Consider the following 24,736-nt stretch of genomic DNA (forward strand, 5'->3'; position numbering starts at 1 on the left):
TTTCGTCCTGCATCATAGCTTATCTGCCTGTGTCCAGGAAATGGCACACTGCACATTTAGACAAGGTTACACGAGCAAAGCCTGGCTGAGTGCAAAGATTCCTTTTCTTTTTGGCACAACAAATGGTTTCAGAGCAATGAGAAATGTATTGTTTGGGATTTTAGAAAACTTAATATTCCTCCAGAGCCGAGTTCCTGAGTATGTCTTCAAGGCAACTGCTTCTAAAGTCCCTAAACTGCCGGCACTTTTGATCTGTAATGCCTCTTAATATATTATATATCCATGCTTTTAACATCTGCATCAGTAAAACAACACTTCTTAAACCACACACACATACTTTGGTTTCACTGCTCTGACCTCATTTTCTGAGCCAAATATATCTTATACCTGTAAGTAGGCACACACGTTTTTTTGAAATTCTAAATTGCAAATTAAGCTACACTGGATTTATATTATAAGACATTTACAGGAGTTCAATTTAAAAAAAATCCTATTGATTAGTTTGATTATGCAGGGTTCTGTCTCCTGCATAAATACTAAGGCCATAAATAGCCACAAGTGTACTTTTTTCTCCAACAAGTTGTTGTCAAGTTCTTAACAAAAAAAAGGTGCCAACTACTAATTGTTGACTCAAAATGATCCATTCTTAATGATAACTATTGTGTCTTTTCAACATGTTTCATTAATCAGCAGCTCACTTATGACCCTGCTCTTTGCCATCAATACTTGCGTGGAAGGTTTTAAGAATGGAGCAAGAATCAATGCCACGTCCCTCTCCATACCCTCACAATGCATAACATGGACCATCTCTTCCTCCACTCAGACAACTTTTTACAAAAAGTTTAATATAAATCCATAAATTTGAAATGAAGACAAACAAAATGAAAAATGTCATCAGAGACTACACTAGTAAAATAAAGAAAGAAACAGTGACACAATTTAATAAAAAGGATTTGTATTGTTTGTATTGTCAAACTGCACTACTGCATAACATACACAATACAAGTCATTTCCTGACTGTACAACATGCCATTATGAGGTTTTTTTTTCTTCCTGATAGCGATAACAAAAATGATGACTATATATATGTACACAACTCTGTTACAAGTTATATCGATCACTTGTGTCGAGAAAAACAGCACTGACAAAAAAACAACTATGGTCATTTTCGTCTAGGATCTAAAAACCTTGATTGAAAGAAACACAGTCAAACACAACATCAGTACTTTTCCCACTAGAATTTGGTGATAAATGCAATAAATTAAACAAGAGAACAATGGGAAAGTTCAAATGTCACTCTTGAAAATGTAGGAAGGGGCCCTCTTGGGGATGTGGAGATGCCACTGCGCGACTGAGCATGCCTGTCGATTGTATTTCCCATGAATGAAGAAATTTCATTACTCTGTCCATCCATCCATCCATCCATCCATCCATCCATCCATCCATCCATCCTCTTCAGTACATCCCAGTGGTTTGCAGAAACACTCTCCCCTCTGAAACAATAAAAACGATAATGAATAAAAATTTCAGCACAATAACATTCGTCAATTTCAGGGGAGACAAGCATTATTCTAACAGTAAAAGGCACGGTGCTGGATCCAATTCATTCACTAATTTCAATATCGAGAAGGTCCTATAGAGCCACAAGCAAAGATCATTAACAAAAGAACATTATTAAGGCTCAGTTGAAAGTGTTTTTCTGCCGCTGATCTCCATTTTTGGCGATAAAACTTCCTGGCACAAAGGAAGCACATCCTGCCCTGCTGTCTGACAGACAATTCCCCTTTAAATGATTTATTACTGGGTGTTAATTATGCAAATGATGTCCAAACAAACTCGTCATGAGGACAATTAAGACAGCCATTAATTAGTGGCCAGTTCTCTTCTTGCTTCACTGACATTCAATTAAAAATTGCTTTTGAACAAGCACGCTGTTTGGTATGGCGGTCTTGGCACAGCACGGAGCAGAGGTGGGCTGAAACCATGCACTCTTTTGATGAGGCCGAGCTAGAGATCATGGCCATTTCTTTTTCTGTCTGTTTAAGATGTTACATGTGGGATTTTCTCATTAATCTATCCCTATGAAGACAATAAAGGTGGCAAAATAAATATATTAAATGCCTGTCTCCATTAAACCGGCAACCTCAGAAAACTGTCTCATGCTTCATTTCATTTTGTTCAATTTCTCAGGAGTGGTCTCCCTGTGAAATCTTCGAAAACTCTTCCAGTAGACCGGTCAGTTAAGCATCAAAAGCAGTGAGTAGGTGAAATAAAGAAATCTCCTTCCCCAGCTTGGTCGATAGCTGCTAAATAAATTCCTGCCACTACGTATATGTATTTTTTGGGAGCATTACGTCAGTTTTTAGCCATTAATATTAAATCAATTAGTCCCCGCTTGTTTAAAGTTTTAAGTTTAGTGCATTTCTACCTAAAGAGACAGTTTGCATTTCCTGTATTAATCACATTTAAGTTGTCTTTTGGTGGCAGAACATTAAAGCAGTGACAGCTTTTGTGCAGCATTTTTACCACAATTTTTTAAATCACAATGTGATGCCTGTTTTCACCTCTACATACTGAGAAAGCTGCCTTCGTTATCTGGTCACTTGTACCTTGTACTGTTGCCTTAGTGTCCACCCTGCTGTCATCGTGGTTGTTCCCATCCGAGTCCTGGGTCACAGGCTCTGTGTGGGGAGGGGCTGCTGATGATTGATGGCCTGTAGCTTGGCCATTAATTAATAAAGACACTTAATTAGAGGCTAATGAACAGTCAAGGCTACACTGTAGTGAAGGCTTGGGCAATATTAGATATGAAAAGAAGAATTACGAAGGATTTGGTCACTTAAATAAATTCTGAGTCAAAACCGTTTCTGTACCTGTGTGTGTGTTGGCAGTGTGCAGGAGACTGTGCTCTGCCTGATCACGGAGTTTCACCTCCTCCTCCAGGGCCTCCTGTAGTCTCCTTTTACTCCTCTTTTCCTTCTTCAGGCGCTTCTGGATAAGAACTTAAAAAAGAAGAGGAAGAAAGGAACAAGCAGACGGCCAAGAGTGTGAAAGGATGTCAGAAAAGTTCAAACTTTGCAATCAAAATATTTAGGTGCTTTTTTTAATGCTTGACTTGCATGCAGTGTTGGATGCTTTCTGACCTTGGTGGATATTTGCAACAAAAGCTCTGATGGCACTTTGACCTTAGTAAGTGAGGTCAACATGCTATTAAAGTATAGCAACCTCTGCATTTGCTCAAAAACCCCTGCAACAGGTAAGCAACATCACGCGGCTGTTTTCGTTTTTGTGTTTTGTGGTCATTTTCCACCACAAGTTGCACGCTTCCCCACCTGGTGTGTCCTCATCAACCAAACTGTCCTTGATTGGAATTTTCTCTGACCGTGCCGTAAACGACAGCTTTTGTAAACTTGCCAAACTTGATTTAGTTTGTAGCAGACTGCCAACTTTAGTCTAATTCACCTCTGCAGATGCCTTGAGGGGTAATATACAGTAGGTGTCCTCACTTCCTTATCTGATTTTCCCGATAATGGACGTCCTGTCAGCTTTACAAGTGGATTAGACCACTCTTGTTTAGCTGCACGGCCGATTTTGTCAGTGTTTCGACAGTAAAATCCACACCGTGCCAGAGTTAATAAATTCACGAGGGCGAAATGTAACACTCCAATCAACACTTGCCAACTAGAATAATTTCCAGAGACAAAATCTCAAGTTAGCACTGACATTTGTTTCTAACTCATCTGTATTACGAGCAGCCTACCTCTGTTTTTCTGTTCCATGCTAAGCTGTCTCTCCAAGGTCTCTCTGAGCTCCCGCTCTCGGACCAGCTCCATCTTCAACTCTGTCCTCTCCAGCTGGTCCTGCTTCTCCTGCGCCCTGGCATTCTCTATGGCAACCCTCAGTAGACCCTGCTTGGAGACACACAGACACACAGCAACAGGTTACACCAACATTAAAAAAGTAAACTCTTTACCAGCTGAACCTTTCTAATACAAATTGAAAAAGACAGTGTTTCTGAACATTTAATGTTAACATAAAAAGTCTCCTAATTATACAAGTATAACAATCACAATTAATCTTTTTTAGGGGCAAATTCTTGTCTGTCATCACATTCGGTTAGGATTACCGAGTGGGAAAAAATGCTGGTCTTTTAACTGCCATCACTTCAGGGTAAGATGGGTTATTTATTTTCTCCCTGTGAAAACCCAACCAGAGAGGGCTTTCATTGTGACTATACTATAACAAAGATGTAAAATCTGAGAAGCAGGTCAGCACACGCCCATCTGAATTACTGCATATCCTAAATGTCTACTATTTACCATTTCAGGAAATCCCAAAGAGTGGCTCATCTCTCTTCCTATTCATCTTGGGGTGTAATAATAACAATAAAGCCCCGGCAGAGCCTCACCTGGATGTTCGTGAGCAGGGTCTCTATGGAGGACAAGCCTTCCGGGAAGATGAAGGGAGTGTGGTGAAGACCTGCTGGGAGCTTCTGTCCTGCCGGGTAAGAAACCCTCTCACAGCCCTCCCTGCTTGATGGGGGTTTCTGGTAGACTTGTCTATCACAGTTCTCCCTGGTTGTCTGAGCGGCCAAGGAGGTGTTATCTGGAGGCAAGAGAGACAGTTTGATGTCTAGTCTGTAAGGCTGATGCACATCTGACTGAATCAGTTTACTACAGTGAGCTTTCACCTTCACACAGACTCTTAAGAAATCACACACAGGGGTGCCATCACTTCATTATGTGAAGTAAGGATCAATAACAAAATTATTAGAGCAAGAAAAGTAAATTACTGACTGTGGTAAATACCACTTTGAGAAAACAAAGATAAGGCAATAAGTGTATGAGACTTTCAATTTACACATTTATATTTATCATGATAACTGGTACGTCATTTACTCTAATATATTCTTCATCCACTAAGAGACAATAGAGAGCTCTGGAAAAAGCTAGAAAGTGGATCTTGATAGTTGATAATTTTAAATACAAGTTGACAAAGCGTATTTCATATAGATTATAAAAGCAAGACACTTCAGCTGAAAGCCTCCTGCAAAGAAGGAGTGATTTAAATAATGTACACGTATAAAAATCGATTCGTTTTTCTTGAGCTTCCAAATGTATTTTGTGGTCTAGGCACTGTTTTGTTTTTTTTGTTTTTTAACATCTATTCTCCTTCCAAAAGAGCAAACCTTTGAAAAGTGGTATGCATATTTGACAATACTTACTGTGTTAGTAATTTGTCTGACAACTGTCTCTTTTATCAAGTGTATGCTTCAATCCTATTAGTATAGTATATATTGGTTAATGTTTGTTTAAAATCAGCAAAAAAGATCTTCATTCTTGCGACAATATGTAATCAAAGCACAGAAATTTCTAGCTTACTAATATGATTTACTTAATTTCTTGTAAACACATCAAGCCCAACAGCAAATAGGTGTTTACACTAATTACTGCGTGCAAGTTCGTGCGCACATGCACAAACGTCCTGTTTTGGGGTTTTAAAAATGTGGTTACCCTTTATTAGATGGCAGTCTGCCTATTGATAATGCACCACAGCTTGACATCTCCCATAAAACCAGCTAAGAACCTGCATTATGGATGACCATCTGTTTGTAAACCTGAGAACTGCGTGTACCCTATTCGTGACAGAGAGGGAGATGAAGATTAGCCATTTCCTGCATGTTTTTTTTTCCCCTTGCATCAGGCAGTTGCTCGGTTTATGCGTCTACTGTCTTCAGAGCCGCCGAGGACGAAGACGTCCCGGGAGTTCGGCAGTTATTGGAGCAGAGACGAGTGTGAACGTGCGATGTGATATCTGGCAGTTTTCTCTGTCTGTGACAAATGACAGTGTTTTCTCCACTTAGCTGACCACAGCATCTTCTGCTCCAAATCCACCCACCTTCCCCACACTGCCTCGGCCTCACGTCTTGGCAACTGTCACATTCAAGGTGTTTCACAGATGAGAAGCAATACCCCCCCCCCCCTCCCCTTTCTCCCTCTTTCTTGCTAAAAGCATTGCTCTGTAGAGAAAGGTAATTAGCAGGTGCTGGCGAGCTCAGCGGAGGGCATCCAACTACACTCCTGTGGCTCTCATACAGACACACACACACGCATATTCGAAGCTGCTGAAGTGCGCAGTCAGCAGCGTGGGCTCCCCAGGCTCCTTGGATGTGACTGATCCTTTATTGAGTTACAGTTTTACGCCTACTTTACCTCACACTCGCACACAGGTCTGGCATACACATACACACACAGACACAGCTGCCAGCTTGTTTGATCATTTACCCATCTCTCTAACCAAGGTCACTGTCTGTTTTTCTCTTTTCTCCCAACTTCTTCCCCCCCCCCCACCCGTCTCTCTTACTCTTCTCCCACCCGTCCCCAGGGCTAATGAACTTCACCACGTGAAGACTGCCAGTCAGCGGAAGAGGGAAAAAAGGGGGAGTGGGGGGAGCGAAAGAGAGAGACAGTGAGAGAATAAAATTTTGCTGATGTTTGGTTAATGGGAGTGAGGTGTCAGGGATGGCCTCTGATCTTTGCTGCATGGATACGTTGTTCAAAGACCAGTAAAACAGCGCACACAGCCAAAAACGGACTCGCATACACACACTCGCAGATTATCATACAATGGATTGACAGAATGACAGCGCTGAAGTGCTCTTTGAAACTCTGCTCAATCCACGATAAAGCCTATCCTGTGATGTTCTAGGTCAAGCACAAAAGTTTGCAATCCAGTAAATGCACATGCGTTTCATTTGCATGCAGGAAAATCAATTGAAAATCAATCACATAAATGCAACGTGTGATGCATGGCGTTCACGTTGTTGGTGCCCTCGCTGCTTTGTCAATACTGTCAGACACCTGACAGCATCAGAAACCGTACCTGGGAGGCCTTTGTGATTTTTAGATTCAATTACTGAATAATGCGATTCCGTATTAGAATACATTTACATGCACGCACACACGTACAAACTCGCATACAAACAGTCTCTCTCTCTTTTTCTCTCGCAGTAGATTTCTGCTGACTGTTTGTCCTTGAGCAGTCCTCATTAAGCTAATGCAAACCTCCCTGACAGAGAGAACCAAACAACTGACGTTGCAGCGCCGTGGCAACGCAGGCCCTAACGACAGGGAGGCAGTCGTTATGCAGATGAGGTCCAGCTGAGAGCGCGGGAGGCCGCCTGGCTCGTTAGACCGCGGCCCAGCAAATGGCTCGCTAATGTAACACCGCTTCCTGGTCTAATGGAGTCCTGTTTTGCAGAATTATTTGTCTTTGCTCCCCGCAGGGAGCCTGGGGGCCACTGACAGCAAGAAGGAGAGAAAGTGGAGAGAAAGGGTAAGACGGTGAATGCTCATTGACCTGTTACTGATATACTGATTTCTTTCTTGTTGAACCCTCTTTCTTTAAAAATAAATAATTAATGAGAAACTCTCAGATAGGTGACGGAGGTGTTTAAATCGCCTTTAAATAACAATGAATTGAACAGTGGATGAAGGTGAACTGCAAGGAAACTGAATGCTTGCTGTTCTGCATTGACAGACCTGTTTCAAAGGCAATTCATCTGTCTGAGAAATAATCAGTAAGCATTATTAAATGACTAATGACTAACTATACAATATATTCTCAGAAAGCAGTTATAAATTGACCTTTGCAGTGAGGTCAACAAACACACACAAACCTCTTTAAGATTTTGGAACTTCAAGCGCTGACTGTCTTACCTCTGTCAGAGTGGCTCCTCTTGTTCTCCTTGTTGTATTCCACTGAAGTCCCATCTGTATCTCTGCCCCCCTGCACCAAACCAGGAGAATGACCCAACACACTGTGACTTGACGACAGGCCGTCATGGAGCGGATCTGGAGAGAAAACATACAACGCAAAAAGGTTATTAACGGACTTACAGCTCAAATAATATATATATGTATGTATTTTTGAACAGATTGAACCTGCTGCAATACTGTGCGTACATAAGTGAGTACATACGTGTAGTTTCTGCAGTGCGTTCTGTGTGAGATGGTGAACTTGACACACTGCTGCTGTGATTGGACGACAGCTGAGCTTCCTCCAGTGAGGGAGACGGGGAAGGGCTGTCACGCATTCGCTCCTAAGAAGCACCAAAGTGGCACACGGTCACAACTCAACTGAATTCAACTGATATTATGGCTAATAAAAAGACACACAAAGCTCATAAAAATCAAACTTTACAAAAACGAGAGTCCAGAATCCAGAAATCTACTTTCAGGTCTTTTAAGCCATCCTAACCAATCATCAAAACCATACTTAATAACATTATGAGATGAGACACTGGGAAAACTGTGTTGAGTGATTTCTTAATTTTTTTCATGTGTCTCTTCAAACTCTAATTTATTTTAACAGGTTCAATTTCTTTAATTATACATAGCGGTTTATTTTTAAGCAAAGTCATCAACTTGGCGAAGAGGGTTGCATTTTCTGTTGGTATGCAGCACATCTGAAAAATGCATAAATAGATATTGGATTGACCTGAAGCCAAGAAACGACTAATTATATTCTGGTAGCGATCCATAACTTGATTCCTAATTTTGCACGTAAAGGATAGAGAGATTGAATCATATAGAAGATGTAGAGATAAGAACTATTTCTTTGGATGTTAAACGTTGGGAGAAATTTGTTTTAGCAAATGTTTTGTTTTGAAACAAGATTTCGATGTAAATCTTAAACTCTGGTTTCTTCCCTGAGCATCACGCGAACTCAGGCGATTACTGGCTCATGGTCAGATCCACCGGGCTGATGGGCCTCTGAGTTCACCTTAATGACGGAGGTGGGAGCCCTGGCAGGGGGGTTGGCGTGGAGATGCGCCACGTTGGCCATGCTGGCCAGCATGCTCTGTCGGTTCATCTGGCCCATCGCCATGGAAACGGAGGCTGGCGCCAGGCTGGCAGGGATCAGAGGATGTGACATCATCATGAAGGGCAACTGCTCAAGAACTGGAGTAGAAAAGAATAAAAAAAGAAGGGGAACAAGATGGAGTAAGACAGTCAGTTGGTTTTCATAAGTCGGACCAGGCTGGCTCGTCATAAATGTGGGGCTTCTTTCGTTTCACCTTCAGCTGTGTTCGTTTTATTTTTTTTTACCCATCACATCTTAATAGGCTTTCCTCTGTTCGGCCCAATGTCGTTTACTGAACACAGCATCTCTCATGACAAGAAATAAATCTGAAAACCAGTGTCATTCCTCTTTGTTGTATTACCTGGATGACTGCTCTGCTTCTAAATCACAACTTGAAAATGTGCGTGAAAAAAATGTCGAAAGGAAGAAAAGGCAACAGAGTAGAGGAAGACACGGCTGTTTCTCAAAGGCTTTGATGGCCTCAAGATTTTTTCTGAGCGCTAAGAAACCTACAAATTCAGCCCTGCTGGAGTCAAGGGAAAAACACATAACTTTTCTGTTAGCACCCCAGTGTTCTTTACCATAAATTAACACGTTTTCAGCAGTTGAAACTAAACTCCTATTATCTCGGCCAATCTGTCGTTCGCGCTCTTCTCTTTAAGACAAGCATCCACTATCTTTAAAGAAAATCCTTCCTCTCCACAGCACCCTAGTGGGTTGTTGCAGTCCTTCTATTCATGAAGCAAACAATCCTGTTGGGGGGGAGGGGTAGAAAATGACATAAATATTTATCATTTAATAAAAGGAAAAACAAAAACAAAAGAAACACAGGGAGGAAGTGGAACAAAAGAAGCTGATGGCAGTCCTGGTGCTGGGCCAGCAATGCACGCTGGGTAATTATAAACACAAAGGAAAAAATCTTGGACTCTATTCCGCACAATTGTCACAAATAATAGAACGAGTGCATGGAAACAAAAAAAGGCTATCCAAAGAAGAGAGATGAAATAGAACAAATAAAGAGAGAAAAGGGAAGAAAGAAAAAGGGGAGAGAATGAAAGAAGGGGAAAAGGGAAACTAAGAAATAAAGGGCGAGGCGTTGACTTTATGAGTTGAGCTCGCTGGACATATGTGCAGTGCTTTGTGCATTTGGCAGATTAGTCTCTCACTTGCCCAAAGCAGAAACCAATCCAAACAAAAGATCTGTCTGAATGGAGCTGAATAACCAGATGCTCCAACAATCAACTATGAGCCAACTCTAAATATTAAGCCTTGGTTTGAAACCAGCGCTCCACTTTTGTCACCCCCCTCAACCCCAACTCCAATCCCACCTGCCTCCATAAATTTCATTTTTCTATCCCTCATCCTAACTCTGTTTTATCCCCCCCCCCTCCACTCTCTCTGCCCTCCCATCACTTTCTCTTATGTTTCATTAAAAAACATCAAAAGTCAAAGTGCCTCTCTTATGTTTATCCAAACAAACCATTACTGTAAACACACAGTTACTGTAAATTTCCCAGAAGATCTTGTTAAATGCAGAAATGGCTGCTCCCTGCTCTTCCCCAGCCCATAAGGTGTCACACTCAGCATTTGTGAGTGTGTGCGTGTGTGTAATCTGAGATTGCCTTTGTAGTGGTTAAAGCTCTGGTAGGGGCCTATCCTTCCCATAAGGCAGTGGGTGGCGGTATGGAAAAAACACATTGTGCTTATGTGTGTATGTATGCCTGTGCTGTTTGTGTGTGTGTATGCGAGAGAGAGAGAGAGAGAGAGAGAGAGAGAGTGTGTTTCCACTTGACTCTATCATTAACAGTGATTAAGCTTTACAGGTTTATAATGGGTGGTGGTAACCATGCCATCTAACTGTGCACAGATGCTGGCAGTTGTAAGTGAGTGTATACAATGGTAAACAATGCTTAATGTTGGGATTGTTTACAGACATAAGCACTGTACACACAAAGCAAAAAAAAAAAAAAAAAGGTAATAATGGGTTTAAACATACAGTGATTTAACTGTAAGGACATTTTTTAGGACATTTCTGTCCTAAAGCCTTGTGCTGTGCTCCACATGTTAAGTGTGTGTGTGTTTGTGTGCCTGGCTGATAGCATATTCCACACAGACCTCCATAAGCCCAGTCATCTGTCTAAACACACTGATGTCGCTTTAACCTGTCGATAACAGTGTGTGAGTGTGTGTGTGTGTGTGTGGTGGTGGTGGTGGGGGGTTTGTGTGTGTGCGCACACGCGCGTGCTCGTGCCCGTCCCGCCATCGATTGTCCAGCGTTTGTCGTTTGCATTCAGGATAGTGAATTAGAGAGAAGACTATTGATTTGGCTTCAGCCTCTCATCTTATTCATCTCTCTATCATCCCCGTGTGCTTACTACCGTGCACCGATGCTCCAGATCTGCTGGCTGCTCTCCCTCGCTGCAAAGCCAGGGATGGGCACTGTGAAGGGAACGGGTTTTTCTAACATATGACTAAAATAGGAGAATATCTGAACATGTAATGAGCAGCCAACAGGGATTTGATCAAAAAAAAAATGAGAAGGTGATTCTTTGCTTTCCAGGGGCAAACTGTAAATGAGAGCACACTCCTTTGTCAACTCTGAAAGGCAAGACTTTTTCCAGAAAAATCCTGATTTAATTTCTCTCCTTATGGCAAACAAGTGTGACTAACAAAGATGGTCTGAGTCGACACTCTCTCGTTGGGATGACTAATAAGTACTAATGACTTGCCGGCAATGTTTTGAGGCCACTGTGCAGATGACCAACTGCGTTTTTCAGGAAATGATTCCTGAATCTTATTGAGTACCACAAATATGCAAACTAATCCAAGCTGGAGAAAATATTCAGCCTTATAGTCAATTATTACAAACTGGGGGAAAAAACACCACAGAAGCAGTGATTTATATAGATGTGTATGTGTGTGTTTGGATTACCTCACCCAGATATCCTTTTTTGAATTTCATCTCAAGATCTTGCTGCTGTTGTTTGTTTTTCTACTAACTGTCTCTCAAAGGAAACATACAGGCTGCAGAGGTGATGTCACATCCTGGTTTTAATCAGCCTGGTTCATAAACACAGCTGCTGTATTGACTTGGCATCACAGATGTGTTCAACAGTGTTATGCGGGTCGTAATTAACATAACACTCACACACTCACATATGCACGTACCAAAAAAAAAAAAAGGATGAGACTCACCCAGTCCGGGGTTGTGGTCGCCGTTTTCTCCGTTTCGCCCGCCATGTTGTTGGTTGCTGTGGTAACCGGCCATCGCCTCCAGTTTGATCTTTTTGGCCAGGGCAGAGAGATCTAAGAGAGAGAGACAGAGACAGATACAGAGATGAAGAAAAAGAGGGAAAGAAAGAAAGAAAAAGAATCAATAAGAGCCAGATCAATGGCCCCCGGTGGAGGATTAGAGCAGTAGGTAGGCAGGAGGTTGTCATAGGAGGACAGGGGCCAGCCATTCATTCTGACTGCACCGCTGCACTGGCCATTTAGTCTGCCAGGGAATCAGCAGTGATAGGAACAAGCCAAGACATTCATCTCTCCCACACAGGGATATCACATCCCACAGCACAGAGCACAGGATAACACTCAGCAGCGGCAGCAGCAGCTCCACCTTTCATCCAGAAAGAACTTCGTTATCGGTACGAATTAGACGCACAAGGCAAAAAGTGAAGATACTTCCTAATGGGGGTTGTGCACTTTTGGATAATGTGTAATAGAGAGTGAGAAAATGCGAGCCGCGTTTTAATTTGTGTGTTGAACCCCAGAAGGTAGTTTGACCCTCAGATCACCCTGTAAAATAGAAAATTAAATATGTCTTGTACTAACACAGTCAAACACGTTGAATTATTAAAGTTCAGACAAACCACACAACTGTGCAAACACGGCAGAGGAAACACAAACAGACCGTAAGTCTTAATTTCCTGGCCTTCAATACGTCTAAACATCTGCAACAAACTGAACTGCTGAGTGGTTTTCTACGCTTCCATCAGACGGCGGGTGTCTGAGGTGAACAGCTGAAGACGTCGACAGCCACAACAAAATTGTTCCTTTTTCTTCTCGTCTCCTCTTCTCCTCTCTCCTGCCCTCTCCCCTTCTCTCCTCCCATCCCCTCTCCTTACGTTACCTTTTCAAATGTCAGCATCACAGCGGGACATAAGCCACTGTGCTGCATGTGTGTGCGCGCGAGTACACGAGGGCGAGAAAAAGAGACTAAGGAGGATCACATCAAAGATTTTCCCCTGCCTTTTACGCTCAAATGTCCTCCCTCTCTCTGTCTCCTTCTCCCCTCTCATGTGGCCAGTTCTAATCAGTAGCACTGACATTGCCGCCGTGCCCTCTCCTTTGGTGGAAAAAGACTCTTTTTTCCCACTGAGAAAGATGCTCTTGAACGCTCGCGCAGACACAACGCACACACACACACACACACGCGCAAATACACATACACACTCAAGCACCTTTGAACAGTGAGAGGAAGCGGAGGCTAATAGAAAATGGCTTCTTTTGAGGCGGGGAATGAAAAGATCAGGTTGCAGTGAAGAGCACAAAGCCAAGGGCAACTTTGAGAGCGGTGAGGTGCCAACAATTACTTTTCTCCCTTTCTCTTTGCAACACACACACACACAAACACACACAGACTACAAAAGGGACTCAAACACAAAACTGTGACTAAAACAAGCAGCGCCATGGCCTTTAGCAGACTGTTTGTAGAAAGTCAGAATATAAATGTAACATGCAGCTTCAGATTGTAAAATTTTAAGTGCCAGATGTGAAAACACTTCAAAATGATCATAAAATCTAATTCTGAAAAGCACAAATAACGATTTAAAGTCTCCTTTACACAATAAGAACTTAAAGGTTTACAGTACCAAGCTAAACACATCCTCACTTCAATTATAAAATGAATTTCAAAGAGGTTTCAGAGCTTTTAGAGATTATGATTCTAACCCAGTTCAACAGAGGGCTTAACAGGGAACGCTGTACTTATAATTCAAGAAAAAAAGACCAAGCTTGCAAGTTATGAGTTGTTCCTCATGTGTCAGCAGTGCGTATGCTAATTTTATTAATCAACACAGCGGTCACCTCCCCGAACCCCACCTCCTCATACTATTGATGAGGGGTAAAATGTGCCATCACGGGGGTCTGCTTGGAAAAGCGGTGAAACACGCCCCATTCTGCATAAGCAACCTGTTCTCTTTTTTTTTTGAAACTGATGGGGTAACTCAGCTGGCTGCCAGATCACTGCTTTCACTCTCTGAAAGCTGAAGCAAGAACAGTTTTTGAACTTTGCTGACCGCTACTCTTGTCTGAAGCAACAACGTGTCACTAGGAGGGATTTGTCTGGTGAACCCTGACATCAGAAAAAATTGTGTAAAGGGGTGATTACACAGGCTTTCTCCTTTATTTCTTGAATACGGAATACAATCACAGATGTTTCCATTATTAAACTTTAATATTAGTTTTGTTTACTTAAATATTAATGTCTTTATAAGTAACAGCTATACTAAAGTAATTTTCTCACCATATTAAATAGTTAATCTTGAACTACATGAAACTATGTGAACAAACCTTAAAAAAGCTGATTATAGATATTATTTGCATTAAAATCAAATTAATATATATACATTAAAGCAATAAAATATTATTTTGATTAGTGCATTTTCATTTATTCCAATTTTCCCCACATTTAAACATTGCACTGCAACTTCATACGTGTCAGTAATTACATTTTTTTCCACTTTTTTTAATTAATAAATGTGCATTCCTTTCTATTTCCGTTCTATTTCTGTTCCTGAAAGACCAGGTGGTTGGACCAACTGTTCATTCGTCTTTATTGACGATTATTTGACTGCACTACATATGTACTCCTCCTCTGATTGTCCTGCTTAAACAAATCATCTTTTTTCTACGTGCAGCAGCTTTTTTTATATCAATATGCCGACTAAGGGCACACATCAGGATCGTTTGTGAGTCGCTTACTGTAGACAAAAAATTATTGAAAAAAAAACACAAAATACCAGAATCTGGAAATATTGATTATTAAACTATCACAGCCAGTTAAACAAGGTGAAAGTCAAAATTTAATAAAACATTTATTGTGATATGTGTAAAACAAAACTTGCTTCTTTCCTATACTCTTTTAAGAACATGCCCTGCACTGCACATGATGCCATACTGGTAATTTAAGACACACACTGTCATAATAGTTTACTGTGCTCATGCACTTTTGTGATATTGTTTCTTCAGAAAATATGCTCGATTTATGTGTTTGTGTGTGTGTGTGTGTAGGTCTGGGTGGTCACCTGCAGGAGGTATAATCCCAGCATGCATCAGACCACTGTGAGACAGCATGTGGTGAGTCCCGCCCTCTGTCGCACTCTGCAGCCTCTTGGGCGGTCGTCCAGGCCTTGAACTGCAGGCGGAAAACACAAGCATGCATTAATAATTAGGCAGTTTAATACTTTACCCACTTAGTCACTTTTTCATGCCGAGACTGAGATGGGTGGCCCGGTTAAAGAAAGTGTCCTTCAGCCTGTAAACCTCTGATCCTGCTGAAGTGTCAACAAGCAAAACACTGAAACCCGACCGGTTCCAGGAAGGCTGCTGTACAGCAAATCTGACCTCCCTGTGGATACGAGCAAGCAAAAAACGAGTTTCCCTATGGCATCAATAAAGCACCTCATTACTGTTCAGCTTACTCATTCATTTGTTTGCTTATTAAATGTGTTTGCTCGCCTCCTCTTTCCTTCAATCCTTCCTTCATTCAGTCCTCTTTCCCCGCCGTGCCACAATTTTTCCTCAATAAACACTGACTACAAGCAGATTCACATGGATTCTTGTCTTGTGTGCGCGGGTGTGCGGTTTGATTGAGCCGGGCATGCTCAATCAATCTTAGAGGAAGTATGTGAAAAGCTGTCAGGCATCACTTTGGCTCTGACTAAACGGTGTGAATGTCCTGACAGGGGAAATGACACGGGCCACATCAGGCTTAATGACAACCAGCGTACCTCATCGCCTTTCATAGCAACCTGACATAACATGAGTCTGTGGGCAAGTGCGAGACAGAGCGAGGGAAACAAGAGGAGATGAAGACGGAGTGACCGAGAGCTGAAGCAACAGAGAACAGTTGAAAAGTTGATGCAAGACAAGGAGTGTAAAGCGAGAGGAAAAGGTGAATAAAAGGGAGAGTTTGAAATTGTAAGAAAAGGTGGGAAAGAGTAAAAAAATAAATAAAAGGGGGGGGGAAGAGATAGACTAGCAGCAGCAGCTTCCTAGCGTGGGGTGTCTTTGAGCAGATTTTAATTAGAATCTAATCCAGCCGTCATTAAGGCCCCATAAACGAAGCTGTCAGTCAGGAGATTAATGGCGCCTCATTTGCATATTGCATATAATTCATCAATTACACAGCAGAAAGGACCAATCCCCTGTTGACACACCCACTGGCTGAGAAGGGGGGAGACGGAGAGAGACAAAAAGACAGAGAGGAAGATTGTGTAGTCACTAACTGTGGGAGAAAAACAGGTAGATTGTGAGTGTGTGTGTGGGCGTGCGTGCGTGCGTGTGCGTGCACATCGGAATGTGAGTGTGTGCATGTGCGGGGTCGTGTACGGGTTTGTGTGAGTGCGCGCGCGTGTGTATGAAGTGTTCAAAGGTTAATTTGATGAGCCGATGAGCTCCACAGTTCCTGCCCTCGGTTTTAATGAGTTGTTATTATTGTCTCTTATTATGGGCCCAGACCGACTGGGATGTGACAGCTGACATCAGATATCTCACACTATCACACACACACACACACGGGGGACGCAGACGGTGAGAGACGCACACAAGCATGCAGACACACTCAGGTAGATTCGCATACCCACGCACACGACATGAAAGACATACAGCAGGGATGTGTGAGTGGGATAAAGTTGTAAGTATGTGTTTTGTGTCGAGTGTGCGTGTGCGCATGCACGTGTATTTGTGTGGGAGTATGTGCAGTTTTTGTGAAGGTGGGGGGCGCATTCAAATTACAAACAATATTCTTTTGCAGTCCTTATAGAGCAGCATACTGGGCTTAACAAAAGCAGGAAATGTATTTTTAGGTCTCAGGTTTGAAGGTAAAGTAACAGTTCCACCGCAACTGATGTTGAAACACCTTAAATGAATACACACACACAGACACGCACACACACATACACACAAACAGATGCGCGCACACACACACAAACGCAGTAGTGAACATCAGTGGGGGGAAATAAAATACACAGAGACCAAAAGACCGTGGTTGGTTTTTACTGCAGCCGCTTCCCTTTCCCTTACTACTGTTTATTTGCACACACTAATTAATGGCCTCTGCGTGTCTGCGTTGATGGGTGGGTGTGTTTTGTATGTGTGGACGTCTGTGTGTGTGTGTGTGTGCCTTTGTATATGTTGCATTTTAGGGGGCATAAAGAACTCAAACCTAATTTTGTGTTTAGTCTGCAAGTGCGTTGATACATCAAAGTGACCCATGGAGGGAGGTCTATGTGTGTGTTGTGCATGCAAGTGTGTTTGTGTGTGTGTACATGGTGTGTGTGTGTGTGTGTGTGGTTGGAGAGCACCGGTTCCCTGAGGTAGGATTAATGAAAAAGCCTTTCATGGAAAAGTCATCAAGCTGAGGGGATGGAATGAGAGAGAGGAGGGGGGAGAGAGAAAACAGTTCATTGTGTGTGTGTGTGTGTGTGTAAGGTGAGTGTGAGTGTGTGTGTGTGTGCAGAGGAGGGGGTGTATGGCTTATGACCTCTTTGTCTCAAACTTTAATTAAAATCTCACCCAGACGTCCTCCCTCATGCCAACGCTCTGGCCACACATGCACACACACATACATACACACACACACACTCACACACAGTTTTTTTAAATAAAGGTACTCTGTACATTGAGTTCTGCCCTCCAAGCTTAGTGTGTGTGTGTTACCTGAAACATGAAACGCCAAACATGGCAGCTGGAGCTTAGTGCAGGTGGAACAGAAACAAAACACAACAAAGATGACAGATCTCTATCCTTGCTAACACACACACACACACACACACACACACACACACACACACACACACACAGGGGAAAGAGAAAAGTAATGAAAGAAGAGGAAGTGTTACAGTCAAAACAGTGGAACAGTGGAACAGCTACTAGCTTGGAGGGACTGAGGTGGTGATAGGTAGCAGCTGTGTGTGTGTGTGTGTGTGTGTGTGTGTGTGTGTGTGTGTGTGTGTGTGTGTGTTTATATGAATGTGTGGGGAGAGAGAGCGAGGGAAAAAAAAAAAGAGAACTTGCTCAAACAAGATTTTGTTTTGAATATATTAGAGGCGCTTTACAGCTCCCATGCTCCCATCCTTTCAATCTGTGTTTATCACATGGGTTTGTATTCGCCGTCACGGTCCGGTTTGATAAATCATAATGTCGCTGCTGTACGCAGGAAGACTTATGTTGGTGGTTACAGAAGGCAGGGAAAGATTGATGTTGTGATCTTCCTCTCAAATCGAGGGCTGAAAAAGCTTTCTGCGCCATTGTTATTAGGAAAGCCTGCGTGATGATGTCATGAAAGAAGCAGGCAGGACAACACACACACAGACAGACGCGCGCACGCACGCACACACACACAGTGGGGCTCGACTTTGAGGACGTTTGATCATGGCAAAAAATCTGATCTCCTAAACTGATACCGCTTCACATTCCTGTCCCGCATTCCAGGGTCAAAGCTGTGTCAAGACTGAGTGTGTCTGTGCGTTTGAAAAGTATGTGTACTCCATTAAAACCTGTCACAGTGGAAGACATGGAGGCCCTCTCTATCTCATCGTGCTCGTCTCTATAAAACATCAAAAGAGCGATGAGGTTAAAGTTGAGCTAACCGCCCCAGCCTAACACAGACACTCGAACACACATGAGCATACACACAGCCCTCCTCCCCTTCATCCTAACACTGCTGACTTTGACAGTGAGTTATGGCATGGCAGTGGGGCTCAGCTCTGAGAAGTCCACCTTCCCATGCACACACACACACACACAAAAACACTGGCTCGACACTGCCAAGTCGAGAAACACAAAGAGGGTGCTTTTGTTGTACTCTACATACCACTGTGTCTCATTCATCATTCGTCGTTTGATTTAAGTTCGAGTAACATTAACACCTGCTTCATATATTTGACTCTGCTTTTGTTGACGGCCCCTGCTGCATGAGCTGCAAAGAAAAGCGCGTGAATGCGAGCTGAAAATTACCCAAAAAAAGGATTTCTGCTATTAGAAAAAAAAGGGGCCTCTTTCAGCAGTATCTCCCAAGAAAATGTGACCTTGGTACTGTGGTTCATCAAAAATAACACACTATCAGCAATATTAATAGGGACCATTTCTTTGGAAGAAATTAGGTCCTCTGAAAACTGCTATCTGTCCAGTTGTTATCTTTAACATGGACTTTTTTCTGGAAAAATTGCCATTAAGTTTTTTTTTTTTAAATGTCATTTTCCAATGCTTTGCACAATTACTTTTACCTCATTTTACTGGGTTGGAGGCAAGAATCTTAATGCAAATATGAGGGCAAACAAACCTGTCTGCATGGTCCAAATCAGGTGCCAAGTTAAAAAAAAATGCATATATAGAAATAATATAAAAATGCACTGTAAGTTGCAAACCTTAAATACCATTACCTATAAATATATATCCTGTGTTACTATTCAAGTGTGTTGTTATTAACATAATCAGTTTGGCATGTTACACTACTTTTATGTAACATTCAGGAGGGTAGGCATTTATGGACGCTGCATAATGAATACTTATAGGGCATCTGTAAACTATATGCACACACACACTTTGACCCGAGCGAGCTATTTTATGTGTGTTACTAACAGAGAATGAAACTGTTCCTTTGTCAGGGAGAAAGAAAAGGATGGAGGATCAGGTTGCCTCCTACACGCCATGTTCTCACTGTGGAACTAATGTCATTTAGCAGCAAAGCCAGCAAACACACAGGCGTGACCATGTGAGTTTCTGTGTGTGCGTGTTAACAGAGAGTGTGTTTGTGTGTCACCTATGCATGAATTATAACTAGGCTTTGAGTGAGGGTGAAGTCGGCCCTTCTTCATGGTTTGATGAGTCAGTGGTCAGTGTGTGTGTGTGTGTGTGTGCACAGCAGGAGTTAACAGTGAGACAAAGAGGAGAAGGAAAGACAACGGTAAACAGAGGACACTGCTTCAAAAAACCACTTCATTTTAATCTTAAAAAAAAGAACCAATGAATAAATAAACAGCCCAAAGAATAACTAGCAGGGTGAAAGCCATGTAAAGCATTCTGTTTGTCATGTTAAACTATCAGACAAGGCTGCTATTTTTTTTTTTCAAGCCTGTCTCACTGTAGTGAACTGGAAAATAATAAGTGATGGCTGTCTTAATCAGTAACAGGAACCTCAGTCAGCCTTGACGTGGTCGGAAAGCTGTATCATCAAAATCTCTGAGACGTTCTTGAAACTTTTCGCTTTGGTCAGAAATCTTTAAACTAAAGCCATCTTGAGTTTCACTTTTTACCTGCTATTGTATGTCGATCCGTCCACGCCGGGGATTACTTAGAAACTTCTAATGCAGGTGGAGCTGATACTAATGGCTACCGCAGCACACTTGAAGCCTTCAGACAAAGAATCACAGAAGTCGTTTGAAGATTTCAGACGAGTGATGTTTTAAGATCTCATTAAGTAAAGGCTGTTTGAGTGTTGTGTGGATAATTAGAGACGGCAGAGGATGTGTATTTTTCGGGGGTTGTATAACATCGTTCCCATTAACACCAGACATAGAAGAAATCCCCAAGCAGCCAGAAGATGCATCTGGATTTTGTCTTGGTTGGAGGGCCGCAAATGCTTAAGCGCAGGTGTTAATCCACGCATGTAAAGCTGGAAGCTGATTCTCACAATAGTATGTTTCTTTTTGGAGTTTTTTTTTCTGGGCTTGCTCAACAAGTCAAAGCTTGTCTTAAATCCCACACTTTGACTTAAAAACCAAAAACGGCTTAAAGATTAAATAAAATGAGGGCATATCAAAACACTGGAATGATCTTACCTACAAACAGTAAATATAAAGAACTGGGGTGGGGGGGGAAGCAATTTAAACATTGCAGAATCTGTATTTTGGCATTTATCAGCGCACATCTAGATGCATTCTCCATCTCCATTTAATGGCAGGTGTAAATTGGATCATTCATGCTCCAAGGAGCTGGGATTAACCATCAAACAATATAAATTCCCCAAACTAAGACTAATCCACACTGCTCTGGATTCAAACTCATGCTGTTATGAGCATGTGGTCTGCACAACAGCAGACTGAGGCACCAGGAAACCACAAATCCCAGCCAATTTAGCCCCTTTATCCAAACATATCTGCTGCACACTGGATTGATGACCCATGTAGCTGGTCACCATCAGAGTTCTGCAAAACAGGCTAATTTACATAATCGCATCATAAATACCGAGAATTCATTTAATCATCTCCTCTGTTCTGATGCTCAGGGCTAAAGAGTGTTGATATGATAAGACAGCAAGTTATTAAGAAGGGAGAGAGAGAGAGAGGGATGGAGCGAGGGAGGCAAAGAGAAGGAGGGAGAGAGTAAAGGGATCAGTGAGTGAGTGAGTGAGCTTGTTCTGATTTAAGCTGCCGCTTGGGGCCAAATGAAAATTAATTAATTTCTGTGAAGAATCAATTTCTCAGAATGACAGTGTCACATTCAATGTGTGCAAGTGTGAGTGTGTCAGAGAGAAAGGGAAGTAGTGCGTGCGTGCATGTCAGCGAGAGAGATCAGACTCCCAGATAACATGAGAAACTTTTAAGAGTGTTTTTCTCATAAGGATTACTAAAATTCATTATCGCCAACACCATAATCACCATCACAGTGTTTATCATCCATAAAAATGGTAATTAGTAACAGCCCCAGCAGCAGCAGTGCTGTGGCAAATGAGAAGGGGTTAACTGGACCCAAGTCAGTTGTTATCAAATCAAACACGAACTCCAATAAAAGCTAAAATAAATAAATAAACATATGGAAAATGTATTTTCCCTCATGCAGCAGCTTTAAGGAAACTGAGTTTGCTTTTAAATTAGTGGAATCATTTGTAGGCAAGTTCTGAAACATAACAGACACACTCTGTACAGATACCCTATTAGATATAAAATAACACAAGGTCATTAGTAATAATGGAGTTTATATTATTATGTAGATTTTTGTGACACTTTTCATGACCTGCTGACTGTTTGATCCCCCAAATTTGATATATTTGTAGCTATCTGCTAACCCCACCTGCTGCACTCCCCCTCCCTCAATAATGAGCTGGGTAACCCTCCATCACACTGCCACCCTCCCCACCTTCCCTTCGCTCTCCTCTCCCCGGACCCCTGACTCACCTTGCATTGGTACAGTCGTTGTAGAGCGTCTCAAAGTCCTGCCTGGAGATAAGTTTGCACCGGTTCACCCCGGGCTGGATGGCCCCGAGTCCCCGAAGAACCCGGACCTGCTCCACGTTGCACACCACCGGGGTAATGTCCAGCCGTTTCAGCTTGGTGTAAACGGTGTGTAGCCCGCCGACCAGGTGTTTGAGAAACACGTCGAAAGCCTGAGGCAAACAGATGAGCTCCTTGTCTTTCACCGTGAACGACGCCAGTTTGGCACCTTTCACCTCCACCAGTTTGCACTCGTTGTTCTGCGGCGTGCTCTCTACGGGCGACGCAGTGGCGTACACGGGCTTAGCGCTGCTGGACACCGGAGCTCCTCCGCTCTTTAACGGGGTCCCGTTCGGCAGTAAGAGGTCCGCCCTGAACTGGTGAAGCAGCGCCGGGTGCGCCACCGGAGGAGCCGGGGAGGAAGCGGCGGAGGTGGCCGCAGGTGGCGGAGAGTTTGTGGCCGGAGACACGGAACTTGGCGCCGGGTGGTGCCCGAGTGGAGCTGCGGGCAGCAGAGCCGGAGGCGCAGGAGTTGCCATAGTGGTCATGACCAAGAACTGGAGAATAAGTAAACTTCAAAGTCAACTATTTAAGAAAGTAACTTGGCCGAACACACGCGTACACTTTGGAGAGTGTGAACTGCGCATGGAGCGTGCCGAGGAGGAGAGAGGGGGATGAAAGAAGAGTAGACGGGGTCCGTGTGTGGAATAACAGATCACATACTTGAATCAGAATGAGCGGAGGCTTGTCTCAGAGCTGGAGATGCTACTGTCACATTAACATAAAGAGGAGGAGCCTGGGCTTATTCTTAGAGAGTGAGAGACGCGATCAGAGAGAGGAGAGGGAGAGAGAGCAAAGATTAGCCTACATAAACTTTGGATAAGCCTATTTATGAACGCCTAACGAAACGACACCTAAATATTAACGCCTCTGATGTCTGTAGCAATGCAATCTCCAGCTTTATAACATTTAAATCTCCATATTAGGGTAATCTTCCTATAACATATTTGGGTATAATTATTTTATCCTCGGGGGGGAAAGAAGTAAATGACTTTTTCTGAGAGAAAATGTTTGTATTATGCCCAAATACTAGTCTTTATGGATATCAGAGGGACTTTTAAAAATCTGATTATGACAAGCAGAGTGCTTTAAATAAAGTATTGAACGCCTCACTCTAATATATCAAATATTAGATATGTAGAAGTGGTAGTATTTGACTTTTATGTGCAGTCTATTTTTTTTTAATTGCGCTGATGAAAAAAGACATATTTTAGATTTATGCAGATCTGTCAATGAAATTAAATATTTGGAAAAATACCACCCGGCCAGTGTCGAATCTGATAGTGTTATCACAGGTGGATTAAAAAAAATCATAAAATATTTTAAAAATCAATTAAAAAAAGGCAGAACTTTTTTTTAAAGGTAATTTATGTTGCACCTCCTCTCTCTTATAAATGCAAAGCGGCTGTACAAGAGCTCGTACAGGGGCCAGTAACCTTGGCTTGACAAATTGACCCCTTTACCCCAAACTGATTCCTTATCCACACACACACACACACACACACACACACACACACACACACACACACACACACACACACACACACACACACACACACATACACACACACACACACACACACACACACACTCACTCTTCCATCATTTACATATGGAGCTTGCAGTCCTTTCAAAGTGGCTTTCACGGAACATTGTGTTGATAATGATCTCGGTCGAGAGGGAGAGAGAGACACAGATCTCCAGAGACCATCTCACCATAAGACAAGGGGGAAGAGGATAAAACTCTGACTGTACTCCAACTCAAAGGACTTTAACACTTCTTTCCCTCCCAACCCCCCCACCTCTCTCGAATAAGCCCTCTTGTGTTTTTTAATTGGCAGAAATTAATCTTTAGGATGTAGATGGTAGATTTACATTCATTAAAAGTCAAGAGAGGAAGCCAGGCTTGATGCTAATCAAATCTGCTTAATTATGCTTAACATGAGTATCTCCAGGGGGAGAGAGAGAGAGAGAGAAAGAGAGAGAGAGATAGCTAACTCGAACTTTTTACTTTTTGCCTTTGATAACTCCTGCTGAGTATGGCCTTTTCCTTGGCAAAAAGAAATGTCACGACTCTCTTTCTCCATCTGTGGAAAATACACCGATAAAGCCATTAGTGTTGAGAAGAGCTGATTCATGTTGTAAATTCCCACCTTTAAGTGTTTAATAGGTAGTAAAATGTTCGGTTCTAACCTCCCAGGGCAGGGCTTTGCACGTTTTTAGCCATCATCTGATAGGCTTATAGATTCGCTGATCTATGATGAACTCAGTCAACTTTGCACAACGGTATAAACAAGGACCTGATGAGTAATATGCCAGCCTAGAGGAAAGCTTCGCACCTATAAACTGCACCGCTAGGTTACAGTTTAATTACATTT

The 24,736-nt window shown here is 42.4% G+C and overlaps 1 protein-coding gene across 2 annotated transcripts; it reads right to left on the reverse strand.

Annotated features, from left to right (window-relative positions):
- Positions 1–938: 938 nt before the first annotated feature.
- On the reverse strand, positions 939–23,022 carry dachc (dachshund c). 2 transcript variants are annotated; one of them, XM_006783695.3, is made up of 11 exons: positions 22,263–23,022; positions 15,171–15,280; positions 12,061–12,171; positions 8,785–8,963; positions 7,981–8,101; positions 7,719–7,853; positions 4,409–4,605; positions 3,761–3,908; positions 2,874–3,002; positions 2,610–2,720; positions 939–1,493 (listed from the first exon to the last, which is right to left on the reverse strand). In XM_006783695.3, the coding sequence occupies exons 1-11, from the start codon at positions 22,844–22,846 to the stop codon at positions 1,456–1,458; spliced, it is 1,863 nt and encodes a 620-aa protein (XP_006783758.2). In that variant the 5' UTR covers positions 22,847–23,022; the 3' UTR covers positions 939–1,455. The 2 variants fall into 2 exon arrangements, with proteins under 2 accessions (XP_006783758.2, XP_035760712.2); XM_035904819.2 differs by having other exon boundaries at positions 3,761–3,911.
- Between the last annotated feature and the right edge of the window lie 1,714 nt (positions 23,023–24,736).

Source organism: Neolamprologus brichardi, chromosome 13 (assembly GCF_056152115.1).
Source record: "Neolamprologus brichardi isolate AB-2024 chromosome 13, ASM5615211v1, whole genome shotgun sequence".
Lineage (NCBI taxonomy): Eukaryota > Metazoa > Chordata > Actinopteri > Cichliformes > Cichlidae > Neolamprologus > Neolamprologus brichardi.